The 25,722-nt window shown below is 52.8% G+C and overlaps 5 protein-coding genes across 5 annotated transcripts; 2 read left to right on the top strand and 3 right to left on the bottom strand.

The window, feature by feature from the left end:
- The first annotated feature begins 706 nt into the window (after nt 1-706).
- On the top strand, nt 707-3,508 carry B0T23DRAFT_387430 (putative carnitine O-acetyltransferase precursor). The gene is made up of 3 exons (XM_062837682.1): nt 707-1,127; nt 1,196-2,910; nt 2,986-3,508. Exons 1-3 carry the CDS (start codon nt 1,038-1,040, stop codon nt 3,110-3,112), a joined length of 1,932 nt encoding a protein of 643 aa, XP_062690294.1. The 5' UTR covers nt 707-1,037; the 3' UTR covers nt 3,113-3,508.
- A 309-nt stretch (nt 3,509-3,817) lies between these two features.
- On the bottom strand, nt 3,818-7,423 carry B0T23DRAFT_223705 (vacuolar protein-sorting protein bro-1). Its single transcript, XM_062833774.1, has 4 exons — nt 6,883-7,423; nt 6,392-6,821; nt 5,173-6,318; nt 3,818-5,114 (listed from the first exon to the last, which is right to left on the bottom strand). The coding sequence occupies exons 1-4, from the start codon at nt 7,158-7,160 to the stop codon at nt 3,930-3,932; spliced, it is 3,039 nt and encodes a 1,012-aa protein (XP_062690293.1). The 5' UTR covers nt 7,161-7,423; the 3' UTR covers nt 3,818-3,929.
- A 2,266-nt stretch (nt 7,424-9,689) lies between these two features.
- B0T23DRAFT_223631 (fungal-specific transcription factor domain-containing protein) lies at nt 9,690-14,015 on the bottom strand. Its single transcript, XM_062833773.1, has 6 exons — nt 13,405-14,015; nt 13,294-13,318; nt 13,078-13,095; nt 12,829-12,968; nt 10,147-12,690; nt 9,690-10,003 (listed from the first exon to the last, which is right to left on the bottom strand). Exons 1-6 carry the CDS (start codon nt 13,737-13,739, stop codon nt 9,922-9,924), a joined length of 3,144 nt encoding a protein of 1,047 aa, XP_062690292.1. The 5' UTR covers nt 13,740-14,015; the 3' UTR covers nt 9,690-9,921.
- A 3,404-nt stretch (nt 14,016-17,419) lies between these two features.
- B0T23DRAFT_447293 (GPI ethanolamine phosphate transferase 1) lies at nt 17,420-21,139 on the bottom strand. Its single transcript, XM_062840997.1, has 4 exons — nt 20,581-21,139; nt 18,772-20,515; nt 18,471-18,715; nt 17,420-18,409 (listed from the first exon to the last, which is right to left on the bottom strand). Exons 1-4 carry the CDS (start codon nt 20,756-20,758, stop codon nt 17,586-17,588), a joined length of 2,991 nt encoding a protein of 996 aa, XP_062690291.1. The 5' UTR covers nt 20,759-21,139; the 3' UTR covers nt 17,420-17,585.
- A 166-nt stretch (nt 21,140-21,305) lies between these two features.
- Nucleotides 21,306-23,283, top strand: B0T23DRAFT_223535 (DNA polymerase subunit Cdc27). The gene is made up of 4 exons (XM_062833772.1): nt 21,306-21,629; nt 21,715-21,770; nt 21,823-22,868; nt 22,937-23,283. Exons 1-4 carry the CDS (start codon nt 21,576-21,578, stop codon nt 23,104-23,106), a joined length of 1,326 nt encoding a protein of 441 aa, XP_062690290.1. The 5' UTR covers nt 21,306-21,575; the 3' UTR covers nt 23,107-23,283.
- The last annotated feature ends 2,439 nt before the right edge of the window (nt 23,284-25,722 follow it).

The raw sequence follows: 25,722 nt of genomic DNA, 5'->3' as shown, positions 1-25,722 counted from the left end.
CTGAATTGGGGAGCGAGTTTCTTGGCAATCGTCAATGCCATTGCCGTCGGCTACTTTGAGCCTCGGCTCGAGGGGTAAATGGGTCCAGTCAGTGGGTCACTCGGACAAGCGCATCCACTTTTTTTTGTTCATTGCACAGTACCTCTGTCGCCTACGTAGTGACGGTAGTCTACGGCGTATGCTCGGCCTCTCATATCATCTCAGCGGCCTATGTAAATGGCGACGGAATGTGTAACTGCCCCACGTTTTTTGTTCCCTCCCAATCCAATCCCAGTTCAACGGGCAGTTGGAGAAACTAAAGAGTCGGGAGATGGGGGAATGGGGAGAGAAGAACGTGCGGGCGGAAAGATCCCCGCGAAGCGGGTACACAGACGGGTACATAGAGAGATGCATAGGATGGAATGAGAACAGACAGGTACCACGACTGCGGAATCAAGCACCAGCAAGCATCACGGACCACCAGCATGGGATCTGATCTGAAGAAACAGATGGGACATGGTCGACGGCATGGTGAGCGGAGGATACCGTAGCCTGACACTGGCTCTCAGTTGGGGTAGGATCGGTGAGATCTATCTCTTTCAGTTTTGGAGACAAAGCCTCGGCCTGCAGAGATATACATACATACCCTCAAGTTACCCTACAATAAGTCCGGCCAAGGTTTCATGTCGGTGGTGGTTTGTCTCCCGTGCCCCGGTCCCCCCCCCCCCCCGTCTTGCCCGTCTCCATCGACAACCATCCCCCCATGGGCCACCTCCACGAGTAAACAATATCCACGAGACAAGCCCAAAAGTGTCCACTTGTTCCGACTCCCGAGCTACCGAGTCGTAGTCGGCAGCACCCCTCAAGGTGTACATCAAACCCACCGCCTCCACGTCTGCCTCATAACTTGCCTCGCCTCCCGCGTCTGCCTCACTGTCCAGCTTTCTCTTTTTATTCTTTTTTCCCTTTTCCGCTTCCCGTTCCCGTCTTCACTGCTTGTTATTCTTCCTCCTCTTCTTCTTCTTCTTAGCTCCACCATTGTCCGTGGTTATCGAGTAATGTTGGCTTCCATTGTGCGATCTGAGGCTCGGTCTACTACGCTTAGACACCTCTTTAGACAACCAACCTCCGCTGCTATTTCCCCTCTTGTAAGTCATGGACGGTCTCCCTTCCTTGCTGCGCGCACGCAACTGACTGACGCCCTTTCTCTCTTCAGAGAATCTCCGCCATGGCGCAAACAAGGAAGAACAGCTCCCTCCCCGCCGGCTATGTCGAGGACAAGTCCAAAGGCCCCATGCTCCGCTTCCAAGAGTCTCTCCCCCGTCTACCCGTCCCTACCCTCGAGGAGACGGCTGCCCGCTACTACCAGTCTTTGAAGCCTCTTCTCAGTCCCCAGGAGCTCGAGAACAGTAAGAAGGCCATTGATGCCTTCATTGCCCCCAATGGTCCTGGTCGCAAGCTCCAGGAGAAGCTCGTCGCTCGTCGCGAGGACCCCAAGCATAAGAACTGGCTCTACGAGTGGTGGAACGATGCGGCCTACCTCTCCTACCGCGACCCCGTTGTCCCCTACGTCAGCTACTTCTACTCTCACCGCGATGACCGCCGCCGCCGCGACCCTGCCAAGCGCGCTGCTGCCATCACCACCGCCGCTCTCGAGTTCAAGAAGATGGTCGACCAGGGCACTCTCGAGCCTGAGTACATGAAGAAGCTCCCCATCTGCATGGACTCTTACAAGTGGATGTTTAACGCCAGCCGCGTTGCTGCCAAGCCCGCCGACTACCCCGTCAAGTTCAGCGCCGACGAGCACAAGTACATTCTCGTCATCCGCAAGAACCAGTTCTATAAGATCCACCATGAGGTTGGTGGTAAGCAGCTCAACACCGCTGAGCTCGAGCAGGCCTTCAAGCGCGTCTACGAGCTCGCCGCCTCGCGCGCTCCCGCTGTCGGTGCTCTCACCTCCGAAAACCGCGATGTCTGGACCGACGCCCGCGCTACTCTCCTCTCCGCCGACCCCAAGAACGCCAAGGCTCTCGAGGCCATTGAGGCTTCTTCCTTCGTCGTCTGCCTTGACGATGCCGCCCCCGTCACCCTCGAGGAGCGCGCTCACCAGTACTGGCACGGTGACGGCCAGAACCGCTGGTACGACAAGCCTCTCCAGTTCATCGTCAACGACAACGGCACCTCGGGTTTCATGGGCGAGCACAGCATGATGGACGGCACGCCCACTCACCGCCTCAACGACTTCGTCAACGACGTCATCTTCAACAACAAGCTCGACTTCTCCGACCCCTCGGTGCGCTCCAACCTGCCCGAGCCCGAAGCTGTCAAGTTTACCGTCACCAAGGACGTCCAGGCCGAGATTGACCGGGCCATTACTGACTTCAACAACGTCATCGGCCAGCACCAGCTCGCGGTGCAGGCCTTCCAGGGCTACGGCAAGGGCCTGATCAAGAAGTTCAAGTGCTCCCCTGACGCCTACGTGCAGATGATCATCCAGCTGGCCTACTACAAGATGTACGGCAAGAACCGTCCGACGTACGAGTCGGCCGCCACCCGCCGCTTCCAGCAGGGTCGCACCGAGACGTGCCGCTCCGTCAGCGAGGCCAGCGTGGCCTTTTGCAAGGCCGCCAACGACGCGAGCGTCGACGACAAGACCAAGGTCGAGCTCTTCCGCAAGGCCATTGACTCCCACCTCGAGTACATCTCGGCCGCCTCGGACGGCAAGGGCGTCGACCGCCACCTGTTTGGCCTCAAGCGCCTGCTCGAGCCCAACCAGGAGGTTCCCGCTCTGTACCAGGATCCCGCCTACGGATACTCGAGTTCGTGGTACCTGTCTACTTCTCAGCTGAGCTCCGAGTTCTTCAACGGATACGGATGGAGTCAGGTTATTGACCAGGGATTCGGTATTGCTTATATGATCAACGAGAACAGGTAAATTGCTCCTCCCCTTTTTTTTCCCGCATACATGACATCAGATGAAAATGCTAACATGTGACACTTTCACAGCCTCAACTTCAACATCGTCTCCAAGGGCCTCGGCTCCGACAGGATGAGCTACTACCTCAACGAGGCCGCCAACGACCTCCGCGATCTCCTTACCCCCACTCTGGAGGCTCCCAAGTCCAAGCTCTAAGCTATAGGCTGTAGGCTTTGGGGTAGGGCATGGGAAGTTGAGGAATGTGGAAATAAGAGGAAGGGTAGGGAAAGAAAGGAAATGAAGGGCATGACATGAGTTTTGGATAAGGAAAAAGATACATAGAATCCGGAAGGCGGATACAAGGGAAGAAGAAGCAGAAGAAGAACAAGGAAGAACAGTAGCATGCATGTTGTACCCGTCCATTTTAGCTATATATCATGATGTCTTTTTTTTTGTCCTTTTTTTCTCTTTTTCCTGTTTTCTTTTGTTTGTTTCAACTTCATATATACCATCTGTTTCTACATCTGGCTCAGGTAGTTTTTCTCTGATGGGGAGGTGGGTCAATATTAAGTGGCATACATATCTGAACAAAATTTGCATCAAGCCCCTGTGCTCACCATGTCTTGTAAAGCCGTGCAATATGTTTTAATATCGTGTTAATGTTATTGAAGACTCTTTCGCTGTGGATATTGTCCACCTTCTTAGGATGTGTTCACACAAAGACTTTGCGAACCATTCACCAAGCTGGCTGTCAGGTCCTACTCACTTTAAGTAGGTACCTAACTCCGCTTTTAGGACTACCTCCTTAGATATCATACAAGAAAAGGGGGTTGTCAAAAGATTCTTTCTAACCTCTTGCTACTAACCAGGAACCAATGAGACCACCGCCTGCCGCTCAGCTCGACTTCTTTCCTTCCCATCCCTATAACCTTCCTTATACGTTCTCCAACTCTCCATTTCGCTCTTGAGCTTCAGCGTACCTACAATATCCTTTCATCCAATCCTTACCTATACACGAATCACATGTATCCTCTCACTTCCAAGCACTCAACCCAGCCCAAGGATCACCCCCTCCCCCTCCCGGCTGCTGATACAGCTGCTGTTGCGGCGGCGGCTGTCCCCAACCCCCTTGCTGCCCCTGTGGCCCCTGCTGCCCCGATCCCGGCCTTCCAATATTCGGATTACCCATGGCACCCGCATAATACTCGTTCCCGCCGTAATGCACCGTTTGCTGCGGACCCAGCGGCGGGGGTCCCGGAGGCGGCGGAGGTGGGACGAAGCCTGGAGGGACGTAGCCTCCTGGCTGCGATTGCTGCGATTGTCCACCCTGAGGATTCAGTGCCGAAGGGTTACCGTACGTCGTCAAGCTGTAAGGGCGGGATTGGGCGAAGGAGGTTTGCGTCGGTGGCGGAGAGGCGGGGTGGCGGCCGGGGCCGATGTTAAAGCTTGTTTGGTTCGGAGGTGGGGAGGCGGGGCCGGGGATACGGCCGAGGGAGCTGGGGTTGTATTGTTGATAGGGGGTCTGTTGCTGGCCCCCGGGGTTGTGGGGAACTTGTGTGGCTGGCGGCGAGGCGGGATACTGGGTAGAAAAGTTGGACTTTTGGTAGGCTGACAGTGGTGTGTTGGAGACAGCTGCTGGAGCGAATGATAAGGGAGCGGGCGTAGGTCGGCCTCCTGATCCCGATGAAGGCTTGGGGGAGGTCGGCGATGGGTCCATCGACATGCGCTCCATGAGATTCTTCAACCGCTCTTGTTCCAGCGCGGCGTGGGAGCTCTTGTTGGCAGCCCGGTCCTGCTCGATCTGGTTGAGAAGCTGGGCACCCTCTGCTCTACGGTTATTGACGAACGCCTCTACGTTCTTCTCCAGGCTCTCGGCCTCCTGTCGCATATCCTTATACCAGTTCTTGGCACTCTGCAGACCCGCCTCAAGGTCCAAGAACTCTTGGTAGGCACGCTTGTACTTGTTGATAACGGAGGTACGCGATCGTTGTACCGACTCGTATCGGCTTTGGTCGGCACGCACTCGCTTGTCTTGAAGGAGATTGTTAAATGTTACTGTAAGCTCCCTCATGAGAGCAGCCTGCTTGTGTGAAGCTTGCACGAGGCGGTTCTGATGAGGCCTGAACTTCTCCAGTTCCTGTTGGAAGAGTTGCTGCTCATAGTTTGCAATCGACTTCTTGTTGAGAATAAGAATTTGGGAAATATCATCACTGTGCGCCTGTTGTTTTGTCAGCTCTTGATGAACCACACACAACTCTTCATCGTGATCAACATACCTTTTGCTTCAGATCCTGTAGTACCTGCAGACGCTCCTTCTTCACCAAGCTGAGCTTCTTCAGAATATCTTCCACCTTTTGGATCTGCTCAACCACACTCGGGCCACCGTCATCAAAATCGGCCTCCAAAAGGTTAGGCTCCACGGTGGCGGGGCTATTCGGGTTTGACTTTCGCGACTTCCTGACTGCTCTCTGGAACAACTCATCGATCTCTCCATGCTGCGCGGCCTGGCGCATCTCGTCCAACTCGTTTTCGTTGGCTCTAAGCTTTGTCGCGAGCTGCCCATCACTCTTCGCTGCCACTTCCAAGGCCTCCCTATACCTCCTAATGTCCGTTCTGAGCGTAGTGGTCAACCGCGAACTCGGCTGCTGGGTCCATTCCGCATCGTACTTGGAACGCATCTTCTCACACACGCTTTCCTCCATATCCAACTGCCTGCTACTCTTATCCAGTATTGTTGAGATGGCCTGCTTTTCGGTATGAAGATATTCGAAAATCCTGTGAGGGCTTTCGTGATCCGCGACATCCACACACCATGTCCTAAAGTCTTCGTCAGGAAGGATATCCTGATCGAACCCTCCCTTCAAAACCTGAAGAGCGCCCGGAAGCCTGAGATAGTCCAGGCTAGCCGCCATCTCGCTGTTTGCGGTTTCCACTCTTTCCGTCTCTGCTCTCACCAGCTTGGCCTTCTCTTCATCGTACAAGCTAGCCGACTCGGTAACCGCGAGAGGCACAATTTTCGCGAATAGATCGGGGCCGGTAATCCGTTGAATATCCTGACCGGCATATAGCTCGCTAACCGGTATCGGTTTCGCAGCCGGCAGCTTGGGGACCGGTGCAACGCTGGCCTCGGCAGGTACGGGTTGATGGTAGATCATGTCATTTTCCTTGTTGAGTTCCTCCAATTTTTCCTTGACAGTTGCGAGGTGTCTTTTGGTCGCATCTGCCAGGATGTGGCCACAGTCGGAGGTCAAATTCGAGTTCGGGGGCACTGAGGTAGGAAAACTGTGTGCCATCTTGTTTGCTTCTTTGGCAAGACCCTGTGCAATTTCAAGACGCGCAATGGCCACGCCATAAGAGTTTGCATCCTCATCAGCGAGGGCTTGGTAGTACTGGGCGAGTGAGTTCATAAAGTTAAGCTTGATCTATTATTTTGTGTCAGTCTTGCCCCAGATCTCCCATCCTTCCTGATCCGGACCCCACTCCAACACAACTTACCTGAACCACAGACAGCCACACTTTCTCGAAAATGGCCTTGGTGACGTTTTCTTGAACGCCCTCAACAGCCTGGGCGTAGAGAGCGGCTGCTTGGCTAGACAACTTGGCGAGCAGACCATTCTTTTTTTGATCAGCAATCTGCTTCTCAAGGAAGACCTCTTGCGCCTGGGCCAACATGATGCTGATCAGCGTCTTGACCGTTTCCCTGCTCAGATCGGACGAGGGCGCGTGGAGGAAGTTCTCGTTGATGTAGGTGAACATGCCGGCCGAGGCCTGGAACGAGTGGTATGCCGTCTTGAGTCCCGCCTCCTCGGTTCGCAATTGGTGTGCCGCATGGCAGGATAGAACGGCGGAAATGTTGAAGATGATGGAGGCCTTTTCAAAAGCCAGCGAATATTGCGCTGTGGGCTTGTGAGTAAAAGCGTCGAACCTACAGAAGCAGCAGATGGTTAGCAACCGATGTGGGTCCCGAACACTGGAAGGGACAATACCATGTAAAGGAAATCTTGATGTTCTTCTCGTCCACCGGAAATCTCAAATCCAAAAGTTCGAGCTGGCCGTAGTAGCGATAGAGCAGGTCCCTTCCCGACGTGCTGTCCTTCCCGGCGCCTCGCATATCCTGGCGTAACCGGTTGAGGGTGGCACATTCTTCGGCATAGCGCTCCGGATCATCGCCGTACGTATTTCGAATGTAGTTCTTGAGGGGAGCAACCCAGTCAATCTCGCTTGTGGCCTTGAGGGGCACCGAGATCATGGGCGCCTGCACCATGTTGGGCGATTATGGGCGGGCGATTGGAATTCAGCGTCTCGGTTCGGTAAACGACTCGGTGGAATTCGGTATGCGGGGACAAGACAAGACGAAAGTCCCGGTTCTGGCAGCTTGTAAGCCAAGTTCTTGTGGTTTTTTCCGTGTTGTCTTCCGCGTGACGACTGCAGCTTTCCTAAGCCTACTTTGCCGATGTTATGTGGTAGACTGGGGAAAAAGGCGGAATTGGCGGTTGACGAGTTGTGAGAGGGAGGAGAGTTGCGTGTTCGTGTAAGCTTTGGGTAACAAGCCAGCTTGTGTCGTCAGAGCTCGCGTGCGGCGGAGGGGTACCCGGTACTTTGCCAACGGCGGTTGCCCTGCTGTGAACTCTGCTGTGGTGATGCCCCTGAGCGTTGATGGTCGCCTGGCCGTGCTGGAGTGGACCGTAAAGTCGAGAACCACGTTGTGGACTTTTTACTTTTTTGGGGGTTGGGGAGGGGGAGATCCGGGGAACTGGTGAGGTGCAGCAGGCACAAGGCGAACTACCTACCTACCTTACCTTATGGGTTGCTTGGGTCTCCAAATGTGGCCGGGTGGCTTGGTCACTACCTAGAGGTAAGGTACCTTGGCGACGCTCGACGATTGACAAGACACAAAGCTGAGGTGCTGTTGCTTGGTAATATTTAAACCAATACTTGTTATTTATGGCCAACTTTTGCAAAAGTTGTCTCGGTCTCGCTCATCGTATAGGTAAGCGAAAGAGCGGCACCTCCAGGCCCCGTCATATGTTATATGTGCACAGCTGGACAGGTCATCGATAGGCGGCGGGCAGCAATGGGCGTGATGGGGCAGGCGGCAGCTGCCGGGGGAGGAGCCACCCAACTACGGAGACAGTCCCGTATAGCTTCATCCCCTGTCACCGGCCGGGCTCTCTCCAGCTGTGATTCAGACCTACAAGATTCCTCTGATATTCAAGATGGAGTTCAATGTGGAAGCCACAAGCACTTAGCTTGAAATCGAAGACACCCAGTGAGGTTTGCTGGACCAGAATATCCAAGCGGAAACTAATCGAGCGAAGAAGAGGCAAACCGAGATGGATTCCATCCGCTCTCTCCAAGTTAGCCGCCGGCTGCAGATCGCTTCAGGCATCTTCCTCACATGTTCAGACGGGGGAAGCAGCTCCATTATAAGACCAGGAAGGTATAATAAGCTTAGCACTACCTAGTCCATCTTTCCACACCTCCCCCCCATCCATATCGCCCGTCGGGATGGGCGTTGCTTCATGGCTCGATATTCAATGCCTTGCTTGCCCTGGTCCCCATTTTCGGAAACAATCCTCCAATGATTCGGGTACCCGTACAGTACGGGTGTGGTACAAAGCTACAAGCCGGCGGCTATGAACGCCCAGTGCAGCGATTTGTTAGTGTGGCGCCCAACGGCTGACCCCTCTTTTCACCTCGTCATTAGACGCGCTTCTATCCACTTCTTTCCAGTGTGAAGAAAGAGGAACCTAAGAGCCCAACCTGACAAGAATGATGGATGAGGAAACTGAAGAAAGGTATAAGTGATGAAATCACTCCTTCTGTGCGTGGTAATAACGCTCAAGGCAGCCGCATTCAACGGATGTGGAAACAGAGAGTGATGAAGAACATAAGAACCCCGCTACAAAACGCGGGGGTGTTTCTCTTTTCACTATCACATCACATCTTGCAGCTGGCGATCGACAGGTTCAGGTTGCGAGAGCGGCCTTTCCCTGGATCCATACACACGGATATCTCATCTCTACTGTCAATATCACGGCTACGACATGTGCACCTTCCTCACCATCGGAACGGCGTCAGTTCATGGGGCTCTACAATATGCGGAAACTGAAGCCAGGTGCTCAACCCTACATCCCCGTCAGAGGATTGCTTCACGATATGATTGGTGAACTGCCCTTTTCACATCTACCTCTCGCACTCTCGAGAAGCGCTCAATGGATGGTGCTTCCGGGGATGGAGGCTGGCATGAAGCATCCCATCTATGTACATGCCTGTCAAACAGAAAATATGATTTCGAATACTGTGACCCTTTCCTGCCCCTCTTGTAACTCTCTTTTCAGCAGCGAGGGGGGGAAAAAAGGTGTTCAAAAGGAACAAACCAAGGTACGGCGCATGGCCGTCTCGACCTTGGACAAATGTGCGGCCAGAAACGCGGCCATTAGCACACTACATACATTAATTGCCGAGGTAGAAACAATCCGCGATTGTCAAAAGGTGAACGAATGAACGAATGAAAGGAAAATTGTACCTGGCGCTGACCCATAATCTAATCCACCATGATTCAGATTAGATTCGTCTGAAGCAACATCAGTTAAAGCGCTGATCTGGGTGTGGGTTGCTGTGCGGGTCGCTGTGATCATGTGAGAGAAGCGCTGGGACTGGGTCACTGGGTGGGTGAGGTTACCTATTCACAGTCTTGGTTTCGCGCAACAGTCTGTCCCTTCGTATCGATGCTTCCCTTCTTTCACAACTCAATCGACAAGCCAATAAGGTAGACCGTGTTTCTCTGAACACATGTTTTCAACATATCCAATAAAAGAGTACTTCGATGTACTAGTTGAGTTTTCCTGCCAATGCCTCCTAAAACTGCTTGTATGAGTGCTGAAATGCGAAAGGATACAGTGACCACAGTCGCCAGCCTAGGCCTTATACAGTTCTGCACCACATCATTCATTTTGAGACTGATAGCTACCATAGTCTCATCATATGCCAACATCAACTCTTATGGGCTGGGATCGATACGATTACAACTGCCTCATCAGTTCCGGGATGTCAAGATTCATGTATCCCTGCGACGGATCACTATTAATTCCAAAGAATTGGAACCTGCAGATTCCATCCCATGTTAGCTTCTGTTTTCATCCGAACGCCATGCCGCATGGGACCAAAAAAAAAAAAAAAAGAATCACCCCCAAAAAAGAAGACAAAATGGGGGGAAGGAACAAAATAAAAGAAAGAAAAAAACTTACCAGTCCTCAACATTAAGCGTCGACGGAACAGACTGTCCATGCACCGAGCTATTACTCCAACTGTCACTCGGGCTATGCCCGTCATTCGCTCCACCGCCGCCTATCTGCCCATCAAAGCTGGCGTTCCAGAAGCTATTAGACTGATTATTTCCATATCCTCCCTGTTGGCCTTGGCCCTGCCCTGGCATGCCGCCAGGATGAAGCAACCCATTGCCATTATTATTGTTGTTGGGGTTGGTGGGCAACGGACTGCCAGCCAGGTTGCGCTTAACGCCCTGTGTATACTCAATGGGTTGATTGGAAAGCCCGCTTGGCATATGCATCATGTTGGGGTCCAGACCGGAATGCTGTTGGGTAGGTGACAGGTGAGGGAAGAGGGGCATGTTGGTACTTTCTGGGAAGAGCTGGTCGGGCTGAAAGTTCTCCCAGATGTTTTGTGAAAGGTTGGGTGAATTTCTCGTCACCAAGTATAGATCTGGTGGAGTGGCTGGAACCGAGAAGGATGGGTTGAAAGGCGTCGCTGGCCGAGTGTGCGGCCTCGAAGCCGTTCCGCCCATAAACGCATCGTGCGGAGGACGATGACCGTTCTGGTTATTGGGTGACGTGACAGGTGGCGGCATCGTGCTGGGCGTCGTCTCCGTCTTGGTTGTCAAACTTGGTGTTTGTGGCCTTGAACGCTCGTAAGATTCTTGGGGCTGGGGAGTGTTAACGCTGAAATCAATGGCCATTTCGTCGTATTTACGCTTCTGATCGTGTACACGTTGCTGCTGTTGCTGCTGGTGCTGGTGTTGCTGCTGCTGCTGCTGCTGCTGCTGCTGCTGTTGTTGTTGTTGTTGTTGCTGTTGTTGAAGCTGCTGGTGCTGGCGATATTGTTCTAGCTGAGAGAGACCTTGCTGCATCCGGCGATGTCTCTTACCTGCCGCCTTCTGAAGCCTTTCTTCAAGGACCTTATTGCCGAGAATAGACTCGAAAAGAGTAAACACCATCTTGCCCACAAGCCAAACCTTGGAAACGTCTTTCAGGGCGGCCATGCATGTGCGTATTCTGGTTTGCGTAACTTGCTGGATGGAGGCAACTGGCGACCTCATCTGATATACGTGCATGATGAGCGCAGAGAAGAGACTGTAGACAATGTACGCAGGGCAATACCGTAGCTGATGGTTGGACTGGAGATTCTCGATAATAGAGGTGATCATAGCTGCCGCCTGGAACGCAATGTTACGCGAGGGGTAGGGCGAGTCATCAGGCCATCTGTGGGATCCACTCGGTGGCATGTGTGCTCTGTGCAGGAGGCATAGAGTGGTGTAGTAATTTGAATGAAGCAATGCAGACCAGAAATGGTGGTTCCGCATCTCCCAGTAGACAATCTTTGGGCAGTTCTGAAGCCAGTCGGCAAGAGCCATATCACTGTGTGTCAGATCAATGGCGTTTTTCCCCTTGCCCTTGGAGGCAACAGAATACTGCTGAGAGAGGACCAGGCCCATGATTTCGCAGAGCTTGACGTATTGCAGGAAGAACTGAACATGGATCTCGTCCGGTGGGTAGTCGCTTGGGTTATCCGGCTCGTCTTCGATGAAGTCGTCCTCCGTTAACATCTCCACGTCCGAGTCGTCCAGATTGATATGACAAGGTCGTCCAAGCGCGACAGCTGTCGATCGGTCCCTTGTGAACAATGACCACCAGATACGCTTCCACAGCCTCTTGTCGGCTTTGCTTAGCTGCGAACCCTCAACGCTCCTGTGCATGCCAGAGCCCTGAGCGACAATGGTAGCAACACGGCTCCAGTAGAAGACGTTTTTGGTAACGTCCTCGGGGCCTTCCCAGTACCAACCCATCAGGAGGAGTGACTGTACAATGGTAACCCGATCGTCTTCGTAGCCCGCTTCGTACAAGGCCTTAGCGCGTTTGTAAAATGTAAGAGCGGCTGGTGCTGCGGAACCATTTGCATCCATCAGTTGGGGGTTGGTGCAGACTCGAGAACCGGCAAGAAGCATGGCTTGCAGCAGCAACAGTGACGGCGGGTTCTTGGGGTCTTTGTATTGCCGCATAAACTTGGTCCGGTTAATGACGGGGACTATGGGGTGTACCCACTGGAAGTACGATTCGATGAGCTCATCGCACAGAGACCGTGGTGGCAGCAGAAACGCGCCTCGCTGATGAAGGATTTCGATCTCGGTGCTATCCAGCTCTGATAACCTGGCCTTGTTGCCCCGTACATGTTCCGGCAGAGGATAATGTACCACGTCCGAGTCGCTTTGGCGGTCGTGGACGAGAAGGTTGAGGTTGGAAGACTCGCCCATATAGGCTACCCTCCCAGCCTCCGTGATAGGTGCCCTAGTGAACTTGGGCTTCATGACGAGGTTCATGTAGTTGGCCAGGGTTGCATTGTCGTACTCTTCCCTTTTCGCCTGTTCCTTGACGTTGACAGATGTGGTCGGTGTCCCCTCCTGGGTATGGTAGGCCGCCGCAGGTCGGGTTCCAGCCGGGAAGGTGTTGTTTGCACCGGCCTGGCGCGGCGACCGGTCTTCGGTGTCTCCTCGCTCACTAGGATCCGGTCAGCTGTTTGCAGACCAAGGTGAGTGATCACATGTGATCAAAACAGGAAGAAAGGGAGAGGCTATTGGCAAGAAAAGCAAGGAACTAGAAAGGAACGAGTAAAACTCAAGCAGGAACAACATATACCTATCCGAGTCCTTGGAAGGGGCAGTGGTGGTGCTCTGCGCGGCAGTCTTCTTGCGTTTAGGCGTCGGGATGCGGCATTCGATGGAAAAAGCGACGCAGTTGGTGCACGGAACACCGAGGCTTGCGGCATCGCAGCGAACCTGTAACGGGCATGATGTGAGCATCCATGTTGCTCAAAAACAAGTGATATGACAGATCCGAGGTTTGGCAATTGGTTGGGACGCATTGATTCAAAAGAGGGCGCCGTACTTTACGGGCATGGCAAGTCTACAAAGACGGGGTGGTTAGCCTAGGTTCCGCACGAGAGATAACGCGATAGCTAATGAGCCGAGGCTCGGTGTTGAAGTGCGGCGCAACGAGTCGCATCCCGCCAGTGGCCTCTGCTCTGGGCTTTCTGCATCTTATTGGGGGCCCATTGCGGGGAGAGTGCCTCAAAACCTTATAAAATACACGTTTGCAACTTACTTCGCAAGCTCGAGAGGCTCGTTGTCTTTTTTTTGTTTATTCCGAATGATATGTCAGCTAAAAGGAGCTCCTGACTGTTATCCTCCCCAGTCTTTGCCGGAATTTACCAACCTCCTGAAACTCATATGGCCGGTTGATGTGCCCGTGGCTGTCGAAGCCGATGGTGGCTGCTGACCCTGAGATTGCGCTTGCGACGGTGCTGGCGACTGCGACTGCGACTGTCTTGACTGAGTCGGCGATTGTGAGCTGAACTGCGGGTGTGGTTGCAACGGTGGAGGTTGCTGCTTTGACTGAGCTTGTTGTCGACTCGGCTGCGATTGTCTTTGTTGTTGTTGTTGCTGCTGCTGCTGCTCCTGCTGCTGAGCGGCGGAAGCAGTTGTCGACTTCTCCGCTGGCGTTGTCGCAGACATTGTTGCTCCCTTGGCCGTGTCAATGTCCAGGTCCATTAGCGTATGGTAACGGGAGATGCGCTGCGCCCTCCTCGAGGCGAAACGAGGAAAGCCGGGTGTCACGCAATCGTCGATGGGGTTTTGAAACAGGGAGAGAAGACTAGTTGCGCTCAGTGTCGGAAGAGCTGCGCTTGTTGGTGTCGGTGGTTGCGTTGCTGTTTCTGGGGGAGGGGAGGGAGGGGGGCCGAAGCGATCGACGTGGTTCGTTAGTTATTGGCGTGAACTACCCAACCTCTGGACCTGGGAGTTTCCGTGCTACGCCGTGCTCGGTACTCGGTACTAGGTGCTGCTACCGTTGTGGATGACTTGGACGTTCGCGTCTCCAGCCAGTTCGTTTGGAGCATGTGTGTATTTTGGTCACTGTCGATTGTGTGTGTGCCGTGGAAGCTACCTGGACCTCTAGGGCGATGGATGGGGTTTGGTTTGGGACCAGAAGAGTCGACGTGTCTCGTATCCTAGACCTGGCTGCTGCGCAATAACATAGTCGGGTTGTATGTGGTGTAGCAGCTCCCCATGCGGATACGGTTTCAAATATCAGGAAAGCGATTAAATGCGGTCGCGTTCGCAGTCGCACCAAGGTCGGTTTTTTGTTGATCACGGATTCCTCTCCGTGGAGGTCGGGTGGGTAGAGGGTGATTACTGGCGCGGGTCGAGGCGAAGGTACTTGGGTGTAGGTAAGGTAAGCACGGACAAGGTGCCCGAAGATGTTGGAAAGTGAGGGGGATCGTGAACAAGGGCGTCAAAACGAAGTGTTCTTTTCGTCCTTGTCCAAGACCCGTCGCTTGCTCTCTCCAGTCTTCTGCTTTTCTTTGTGAAGAAGCCCGCTTCCTGTGGGGATTGGGGAACTTGGAAGGGACTTTGGAGGAGCAAGTGGAAGGTGGGTGGGTGCGTGGTCTGAAAGCGGGAACAATTCCGTTCGATGCGAGGACTAGTCTAGGTAACTGTCACCGACCTGTACCAATTGGATTGCCGTCACTGTCAGCAGAGGACCTGGGAGGCGAGGCGGCCAAGCACAGGCGGAATTGCAGGCCTACCGCTGCCATAGTGTCATCCCCGGATTGAGCGGACTCACGCTTGCTATGTACTACAGTAGCGCGAAACGATCTGGCGAGGAGGGGGTGCTCTCGAGGCGATGGGCGGATGAACCTGTACCGAACTTGGCACATATCGAACCTCATGTCCTGACTTCTTCTTGTGTGACTGCACGCTACTATTTCAAAGGCTCTTACTAATGTGTGTCTACAGTACAGAAGGGAGAAAATCCCGCACTTCTTGACATTGGTCTGCGCAAGAAATCGTTCTATCTTGCCGTTCCCGCAGGTCTGAACTAAAGTAGCACCAGCACTCAACTCCTCTAGCTATGTACTTATGTACATTGCCAGCACAGACACGGAGACAGAACAGCCGACCAGAGACACGATGCGGAACTCCCGTCGGTTTTAGGGCTCTGGATCCCTACAAAATATCACCCCGCCCAACCTTCAAGGACTTTCCAATTGTCTTAACATTGACAGACAGACATGTTTCGAGTCTTCCTTTTGTTCAACCCCAGGATGTGTCTCGTGCCTCAGTTTCGCAGGGAGGGACGGGGCAGTGGGACTCTTATTTGCATGTGAAAAGGAAGGGGACCTGTTTGAACTCCCTGCTATGTACGTGACAGGTAGGTACCTTGCTTTTTACCCCATGTTCTTGCCGTCAATACCAAGACGGCAACCTCCTGCTGTTGGTCCGATATCGTGGGTCAAGGATGTCACTTGAGATCCAGGACGTATTGACATCAGAATGCGCCAATGTCTATTGCCTCGTGGTGACCTCGTGGCCCCATGTTGCCTTTTCTTTTACGCACTTACTCTACTGTACCGTTGCTTGTTTGAACACGACTATACTTGACGAATCTCGCGAGCTAACATAACAAGAACAAGAGGCCTATATCTAACAAGCCACAACGACACCATGAGCAGTGGATGCAGCAAGAAGACAATATTTCCAGGCACGCCAGGGAGCCTTGTGCCCACATCAAACCCCATCGTGACCTAGCCTTCATCATTAAAACCTTTCAACAATCACATCTTCACACCAGTACCACGGAGACTCTACCAGAGCCCCGTTTATAGCTCCTCTCCTCTTCCATCGTGAAAAAGACACAGGATCATAGATGGATTTCTCCAGGCCTTCGTTTGGATTCGACGGGAAACGGCCTTTTCCTCAATGTCCACTCTCGCTACGATGAACATAGTTCCCGTACTATTTCGCTGACAGATGCTCCAGAACGATCCCCGTTTGCTCGGCTAGAGGTACCTTGCAGTAGTGCCGGTTGGAGAATGATATTTTTGCCCGTGAGAACATGACTTTAATTCTTCAGCAGTTCACATAGCTCACAAATCAGCTCAGCTTTCGACTGTTCGCGTGGGTGTTCATCCTCCAGTACCTCAATAGGCCCAAGATCCAAGATAGTCTTGTTGGTTCATCGCAATTGGTTAATAATAACCGACTAATACTACCACTGCAAAGTTGTCCTTCGATGTCGAAATCCTTGGTGGCTTGTGGATTACAATGATTTATACACCAACGCTCAACACAGACTTTTCCTCCCGTGTCTCTCATCTTGTCGGCCCCCAGTCTTCCCGTCTTCCGTCCCCATTCGACGCTCGGGCCGTTCCCACCACGCCCACTTCCCGGATCCCATTGTGATTTCCGTTCTTCACAATCTAAAACTGCCAGCAAAGTCCCACACATGCCCTCACTGCTTGTTTTAGGCCCTGGCCCGAGGTGGGAATTTGTCTAGTGTACATAACCCCTGAGCCCTGCTGCTGCTTTTGTGGTCTGAACAAGCAAGAGCTGCCCCCGCACTCTCGCCGAACCGGGACTTCCCAGGATTCCCTCCCCCGGGCCCCGACCGAGTGTCGACCGAGTGTGGGGACGGGCGACCAATAGTGGATACGCAGCGGGATCTAAGCGAAACTGCCGATTCCGATCCCGTCGGAGTTTGGTTGGGGGACCCTTGACACTTGGGTCATCTCTGCCCTTCCATTCTGACTGGCACCTCCGTCCTCTTTCCTTCAATCCAGCGCCACTTTGATTTGGTTTGTCCGCGGCTTTTCATACTAAGGGTATTGTTGTCATAAGTTGAAACTTACCTACCTACCTAGAGGTACACATATACCTCTAGGCACCGACGTGGTTGCATACCTTGTGAAGCGACGCAAAGTAAAGCAACTGTAAGACGCACCTGCCAGAACGCTGCCATGATGCAAGGCAGAAAAACCACCTCTAAGCAACACAATCTAGTACCTAATCAAGGCAAATTGTATCTTCAATGGGTAGGTATACCAGGCATGAAATTAACGCAAGTTCGACCATGCCTTTGATTTTGACTCGCGCGTTATGTGCTGCACTGACTGGAGGTTGAACGACAGGTGGAGGATGACATATGGTTGTGTAGGATACTGCATAGACATCGAGTCCAACGATGTTATTATGCTACTCGGTGAAATCATGGACTTCAACTTGACAATGTTTTGTGTTAATGAGAATGAGAAAGATAATGGGAAAAGAGAGAAGTTAGGAAAGAAAGAAAGAAGACGGGAAGGAAATTAATGATGAAGATAAAGAGGGAAGAAGAAGAAAAAAAGAAGAAATATTTGCCATGTCTGAAAAGGGAGGACACGGTGTCTCGGAAGAGCACCAGGATCATGTCACACATCTGCTGTATATACCATATATATACTATCCAACTACTAGCTGGCAGTTCCCCTTTTCTTTTGATCCTCTATGCATCATCGTATCGAACATGACATATCATCGGTAGACAAACAGCTCAGCCCCTTTTACACAATCCCTATCTCAACTCTCGCCACCACCATCACCACCACCACCGACCAACCCCTCAACAGCCTCATTAACCTTCTCCACCACCTTCTCCGCCACCTTACCCTCCTCCTTTAGTTCACTTTCCTCTCCAACCTCCACCCCGGCAATAAACGCCGCACTAATCGGCTCCAACGCGCTCACAAACACGCACAACAAGCTCGCAATGACAAAGTGACTAATTGTGCTTCCAATCTCCAGCCAGCTGCCCTCATCCTTGACCACCCAAAAGAAGTAAAGCGTCAAGATGTCACTGATGCCCATGACCACCATGAACAGGGCCGAAGGGGCCACGCCGAGACGCTTGTTCAAGATGCCAAGGTTGGCGCTGATGAGGGCAAAGGGGATCATCAGCTTGAGGATCAACATGGCACCCTGCGAGAAGGGGTCGAAGATGGGGATGAGACGGTAGACCGAGTCGAGGGAGAAGGAGGAGACGGAGGCAACGTTGCCGGTTGAGAAGAAGGCCGACTGAAGGAGGATGAAGAAGAAGAGGGCAACGCGGGCATCGTGGAGGGTGAGAGGGCGGAAGGGAGCGGGGAGGTGGGATTCCGTGGTTATTGTTGGCTTCTTCGTGGTGGTGGTTTGTGGTGCCTTGGAGGAGGTGAACTTCTGAACTGCGTGTTCGAGGCGAACCCAGCTCACGAGAAGAGCGGAGAAGACGAGGTAAAAGAGGCCCTCGTAGGAGATGGTAAGGATGACAAATGTCGGAGCGCAGGTGAGGAAGATGACAAGGATCCGGTGCATGTAGTGGTTGTTGGGCTGCAAACGGTAGGCCAAGGGCATGAGTAGTGATGCGACTGTTGTTGAGCTTGGGTTAGAGAAGAGTCACCAGCTGCGGCAGGCATTGCGAGGACTTACCAAGAGTAACCCAACCCATAATTTGATTGCCGCGAGGAAGGCCTTGCTTGGCCTGCAGCGAAAGGGCACTGGAGCGAGTGATGATGATGGAAAGTATAGTGAGGCCCACTTGGATACCGACGAGTGACCTGGATAGGTGGTTCCTGGAAGTAGGCTTCGCGTTCCATGAGAAGTCCGCCAGGACAAAGTCCTCGAAGATAAGGTAAAGAAGGCCGATGACGACCATCAATACGCCGCCGATCGTACTACGCACCAATTAGTGAGTGGGAGAAAACAACAATTAAGGGGTAGGTGTACGAACATGAGATTGACGTTCTCTGCCTTCATCGCTGGTAGGAGTGTGAACGTGCTCATGGCGATACAGGCGAGGAACCAGGTGGCAGACAGCGCCCCATGCTTCTTGAGGAACGACAGACCGTGGGTAAAAGGCCAGAAGGAACCCAGCACGAAGAGAACGGAAAGAATCTCGCGGTGGATGTAGCCCAGGGCAAGCGATTCAATGACGCCAACATAAAGCGCGCTGTTGAGCACGAATGAAGCCACACTCCCACCTGAGTTGATATGACCAAGCAACTCCTTACGACCTGCCGCCAGACTTTCGCGACGCGCATAAACTTCCTCCCAGAAAAAGACCGGGAAGAAGGCATAGACATAGTAAGTGAGGGGTGACTTTGAAATGACGAAGGACGCATAAAGAGCAACGAGAACCGACGTAAAGAACAAGCCCCCGCCAAGCGTTCTGGACGGTCGCACACGACCATGTAGGACGTGCAAATCAACGACTGTTGTAAGAGCATAGGCGATCCAGCCAAGATAACCGATGGTGATAAGCGCTCTCAGGAACAGCCAGTCGTAGGTCTGGAGATATCTCAAGCCACCGAGACCGAGCTTCATAAGGGCAGCTGATTCTTCGATAGCTTCCTCATACCGACCAGCGTCAATGAGCTGGCGAATCTCGGCAACGCGACGTTCCGGGGACAGGCCGTTTTCCCCGAATGGCTGATACGGCCTATACTTCAACTCGGTGGCTTTCTTCTTTTCCTCCTTCACCCGGTACTGCTCCAAAATACCCTGCACGTTCACCAGCGAGGCCTCAGCCTTTTCCTTGATGTCGGCAGCAAGGTACGACAGGGGGAGTTCGCCGACCGAGTTGGCAGGAAACTCAACGCCAACAAGGTAGGACATGAGAGCAGCAACATCAGCCTGAGCGACATCATGCCTCCTAACGTGGTCCAAGTTCCAGTCTGCAGAGTACTCATCATGGCCGGGCGCCACTTCGCCTGGGTACAACTGAGGCTTGGCAACCCCTGAACCCCAAACAATCAGGGGGGTCCGTGTGTTGTCTGGGTGACCATCACCATGGCTTCCCCAGTCGCTCATGCCGTGGTCCGCGGTAAATACAAACGCAGTCCTACCATCGCGGTAGAAGTCGCGGAAGAGCTCAGCAACCTCCTTCACGCCCTGATCCACAATCTTGATGTTGTTGAGGTACTCCTTCGAGTAAGGGCGGTATGAATGACCAGTAGTATCCAAACCTAGCAGATGCAGAAAGAAGACAATCTTGTCTTGGCGAAGCGCCTCAGCAAGCGTCTTGTTCCTGCGGGCCTCAGCAAAGAAATCCTTTACATGGTCAAAGACCCAGAGGTCGAGCTGGGTGGCGTCGGATGAGAAATCCTCGAATTCGTGTCCGTACGTGTAGGCGTCAACCCTCCCCGGGACAGCTCCCTGCTCGAACATTGGTAGAATATCCGGGCTGCCCCAGCTCCACGTATGCCGACTGCGGTTGAACAAGCTGTCAAAATTGACCGGGTTCAATTTCCATCCTGTCGTAACGGCGGACACATCTTCGTACAGACCGGCGATGAGGGCAACATGACCGGGTCGAGATTCGGTCGGCACACGCGTATGGGAGACACCAAAGGTTCCCTGTTCCAAGATCTTTGATCGCAAATAGGGGGCGAGAGGTCTCGGAGTCAGATCGGCATCGGATTTGGGATATGGTTCAGGGTGGGACTGAAGGGCCTTGTCGGCGCGCAAGCCGTCTCCTGGAAGAATGATGAAGTGGTTAGCGCTTGGCCGCAACACATTGGGGTCGGAGTAGCCCACTTACCTACGAACAAAACCAGCCGGTCCGCTGGCGCACTACGATTAGGGGGTCGTTGAACATTGAACAAGCGCATGCCAGTCTCAATGGGACTGACAAAGTAGATGTCGAAGATCGAAAAGATGTAGGCGAAGTGGAAGATGACGGCGATGGCCAGAAACCTGAACCGTGGAAAGGCCGCCATGATGAAGTCGATTTGAGGCCAAAACTGGCCGTCTAATGATGGATGTATGCGTGAATCTGTACAACTACTATATCGAGCTCTGTTGTATATGCGAATCGTGGATATTAAGTCGGGCGCATCATGGCGCAGCAGGGGCAGTTGGATGTCGACAAAGTGGAAGTTAGGGGGGGGCTTCGTTCAATGATCTCCCCCTGGACGCGAAGCAGAGCTTGGGGACTTTAACACAGCTGGTTGAAGCGAAGGAAAAGGGTCACAGAGGCCCTCAAGGCACTTGGAAGAAGATCAACCAAAGCTCAGCTGCCAGAAATAGAAGAAGAAAAAAGTCAAGGGACTGTGTAAAGCTCGAGGTTCCAGTTGCGATTCATGGTGCCAATGCCACGACCGGGGGGAGCTCTTCAGGCTAGACGTTGAGCCAGTGAGGTACCTGCACCGCATGGCAGCCCCGGAATACTGAAACTCGTGGCCCGTCAGGGTGCACGCCAACTGTCAGGCAGCCTGTCAGAGTGTCTGTCGGTCAGTTTCGGCTACTTACCTACAGTACACTAGTGCTTTGGGTGCTCCTTCCCCGGAACCAGGCACCCAGGGACCGCACGGGCGCCACTCGAGAAACCAACCAAAGCCGCTAAACGTGACTTCGCGGGGAGCGCTGGCTTGCCTGCCGGGCAAATTCACGTCGACGACGCGCCTCAGACATCAATCATTATCGGCTTTTGCTCGTTTGATAACTTCCACCTTGACTCCATCGACTTTGATTAGCCCAAGCTATCACTTTTAACGAAGGCAGTGTCTTCAGATCAATACACGTTTTGTTCTCGTCATGGAGGATTACAAGACGTACTTGGCCGAGAATATCCTCAGTGAGGACAAGGTGGTAGGTCACCCACCCGATTACAACTCGTTGATGGCATTGAAGCTGAAAGGTGCAGAGTCGCGACTAACATGAGACCAAACCCCAGGTCACCTATCGCTTGCTGAGTCGGGCCCTGCGTGTACACCCCAATATAGCGAAACAGTAAGTTAACGAGCGGAAGATTCAAGAATTAGCACCGACTTACACCAAGTAGAATGCTCTATGATTTCCACAAGACCCAGAGCAGCAAGAAGCCCGGGACTGTCTATGCCACCTACCTGCTATACGGTATCAAGAAGTCTGTCCAGAATCAAAATGGCAACGCCATGGACATCGACTTGCCTTCTTCGCTTCCCGATGCGGACCCGGTTGATGACGAAGAAGTGCCCTCATACACTCTCGTACTGGTCCAGGAGGAGCGGTTAGCAGACGTCCTCAAAGAGTACGAGACAATATCATCGATACATGTCTACAGCGTCGGACCTCACCCAGCCAAGGATCTTACGCTGCTTGTTGATGCCGCTCAAGGTGCGCTAGCCATCAAGGATGATGCTAAGAAGCCACGGCCCCGTCCCATCGTCAACTCTCACGTACGCCGAAGAGAAAGAAAGGGACTGGGACTCAAGGCTGCCGCACCCGCCAAGCAAGAGTCGAAGACCAAAGCAGCACCCACCAAGACGGCACCCGCTAAACCATCGCCAGCACCCGCCCCTGCCGCCGCACCAGCAAAGCCCCAGGAGGAGAGCAAATCCGCTGCACCGGCTATGGAACCCGAAGCACCGACTGCCACCACCAAGAAACCTGCGCCATCACTCAAACGTAATACCTCCGCCGTTTCTGGTATTATGCAAGCCTTCTCCAAGGCCGCCTCCCTGCCCAAGAAGGCCAAGACGTCGGAGAAGTCTACAACCGCTGCCGAGGAGACACCTGCTGCCCTGTCAGACGATGGAGAGGATGATGATGACGTTCCGCTGCCAAAACCCGGTGCCATATCTACGAGGAAGAGCAAGAAGGAGCGTGAAGAGGAACTGAGGAGAATGATGGAGGACGACGAAGACGAGGACATGGAAGAGACGGCTGATTCTCCCGCTCCAGAGGAAGAGGAAGAAGAAGAGCCCATCGTCGAGGAGCCACCCGCCAAGGCTGAGGTTGCCAAAGAGGAGGAAAAGGAGATCGTGACGACAAGTGGGGATGGAAGGAGGCACGGAAAGAGGAGGGTGATGAAGAAGAAGCAGATTATGGATGATCAGGGATATCTGGGTAAGTTACACTTGACAACCCGGCCACCGTATGACCGTAGTCACATGGATACTGACGTGTCGTCGCAGTCACCATACAGGAACCTGCTTGGGAGTCCTTCTCCGAGGATGAGGCTCCGCCAGCCGCCAAACCAAAGCCCAAGGTTGCGAACTCGGCGCTACCCGCGGCGGCCGGGAAAGCGAAGAAGCCTGCGCCCAAGGGGCAGGGCAACATCATGTCGTTCTTCTCCAAGAAATAGTTTGTGGCTGGCTCAACCTTTGCAAAATCTCTGTAACTTGGGCTGTAATTCTGCAAGGTTCAGATGTTTGATCAACTTAGCGTGTCACGGGAACTCAAGGCGCCCCTTTTTGCCTGACCCTAATTTTCCCGTTGTCATCATTGACTTTTGGCTTGCTTCTCTTCGAGACTAGCGTTACTTGGGCATCGTGGGGAGAAGTATACTACAACCATCTTATACAACACCACAACAAGCAAGACGTATTACGTCCCTTCAGTGCAGCCTCCTTTATCTTTCCTGTTTCCTTTTCATTCTTTTCCCAGTGATTGTCGCGTCGTGTTTAGTTTTATGCGTGGCGCATCTCTGTGTCACCAATCACTGCCTTACTTGCAGCACTTTCCTCCGTTCACGTTTTGCGATTGAAAAGGAACCAAGCGCGCGGAGAGACAGGCAGACAGCGTCAGCAAAGCAGTGCTGGCAAGAGATTACGTTTCTGTATCTCCGCCTCCGTCTTCGATTTCTCCACCTCCCTCCCTTCCTCGCCGTTCCGCTACATACCTTACACGTGTGCATACCTACCTTCGGCGCCAATGCCCGGATCCGACGACGCCATATTTTTGCACGTTATTCTTGATACAGTACCGAGGGAGTGGCCTACATGACTATCTGTCAAGCGAGCGGGCGGTGTGGGTGAGAGACGCATGTACGTCTCAAATCGATAACGTACAGTACTGTGCAAGTGAACTGGAATGTATATATTCCTAAACAACCAACTGTGTCGCAGGTCCTGTAATCAGCTAGCCAGTCAGGTAGTAATTTAAAGATATGTGCTTTGTCTCATGTTGGTAGCCCTCTTTTTCCTCTTCACTTTAGCATCCCATATGTCCGTCGTAAGGGGTCGAATATTGTTTCGCACAAGAAACGGCACGCCAGGTCGCCAGGATGAAAACAAACGAAAACAATAAATACTAAGAAAGTCGTATAGATACGAATATACAAGAGGGAGGCGAGAATCAAAGAGTAGTGTTATCAGGGAGTTGATGAGCAAAAAGGAGATAGAAAAAGTGGTGTGGGAAACACAAGTCCCATGGAGACAGGGGGTAGGTGAGTGTTAGGGAAGTTGACAAAACGAGCATTGCGATAAACGACCCAAATGGGCGGGATGCATGGCATTACACCAATACGGGTGAAGTCACATCATAATACCCGACAGTTTGGGAAGAGGAGGGGTAAGGTGCCCGGGAAAAGGAGCTTCCCGAGAAGGGCACGAGGAGGTAATAGTATGTAGATCAAGGCAAACATACCCGAGCAGACACCATTCGAAGAGAGACGGCAGGAGGACAGAAGGGGTGCCCGATGATCATTGACGATAATAAACCACAATGAGGCGGTAAAAGGGCCTGGCCAAGGTTTTGTCCACTGTTTACTTGTCCGTGACGGTTCGTCTCTTGGTATTTGGATTGTAGGCGCTGGCTCGGGTACCCTCCGGTTATCTTGAGGCTTGAGGTGATGACAACGGAGGATCATCTTGCACGCGCATATTGGACATAAGACCTGTTTGTTGGATCGTCTCAGAGATCAGACCAAGAAGAGGTAAGCAGTCGGTTTCTTCAAACTCTCACTCTTCAACAAGAAGCTTATCACGCTTCTGTTACACTGCATGGCTGTACCCCTCGTGCACTCCCCTTTCGATCGGTCTTTGTTCCTGAGAGTCTCAAGTTATCGAACTACACTAACCTTCTCTTGTGTATTTTGTTGAACCGTTTCGCCTCAACGTTGAGCCATGCGATGACCCTTTCTGCTGGAAGTGAGGAAAGAGCTTCAGCCACGCAACCAGTCGGGTTGTCCCATATAGCAAGCCACCCACCCAGCCACCACTTGCCATGTGGATTAAACTGAAGGATGTGTGTGAGATTTCGTTAGATGTCTGTTTGTTCTCCGCCTCGGACTTTTATCTTGACAATTCTTGCGCAAGCACCCAACTGTAAGCTGAGAGCGCCAAAACACACAAAACGGACAGTGCCTCATTCACGCAAACCAGTCACACGACAACACTGCGTGTGATGTTCGGCCATCGGATTGCCCAGAAAAGAAGGATCAAGACGGTCGGTGGAGGAGAGGCTGCGTACATCCGGTGGGCGCTGAACAACCACCGATGGCATCCTCGTAAAAGAGCTGTGCATTTAGTACGGTATATTTCAGGCAAACACACTGCTTTCAACTCCACGGACTTCCAGAACGGTGCGAGAAAAGCCGAGGAAGACTACTGGTAGAAACGGGCCAAGTAACATCGAATTTGATCATCCTGCTGCCTCCATCCTTTCTTACAGGAAACGCTCGCAATCCGTGATGCGATGGCTGACATGGTCATGGACAAGGACAAGTCATTTATCCTGATCCAGAGCATTAATAACCGAAGCTTCGGTCATCCGGTACGTAGTCTGGCCAAGGTAAGTAGCCGGGATGCCATAAGCGTAGCGAAAGCGGGCGACGAGGTGAGCAAGGGAAGGGGAAGGCCACCACCTTGACTCCATTCACATTCCCGACCACCAGGCTTGCCGAGCTTACCAGGCTTTGCTAGAGTCAAGGGATCAAGATGAGCGAGCCCGGTCAACACGAGATGCCCTTGCCAACCGG

The sequence above is a fragment of the Neurospora hispaniola genome (genome assembly GCF_033458365.1).
Source record: "Neurospora hispaniola strain FGSC 10403 chromosome Unknown B0T23scaffold_7, whole genome shotgun sequence".
Lineage (NCBI taxonomy): Eukaryota > Fungi > Ascomycota > Sordariomycetes > Sordariales > Sordariaceae > Neurospora > Neurospora hispaniola.
This window is presented reverse-complemented; position numbering and strand designations above follow the sequence as displayed.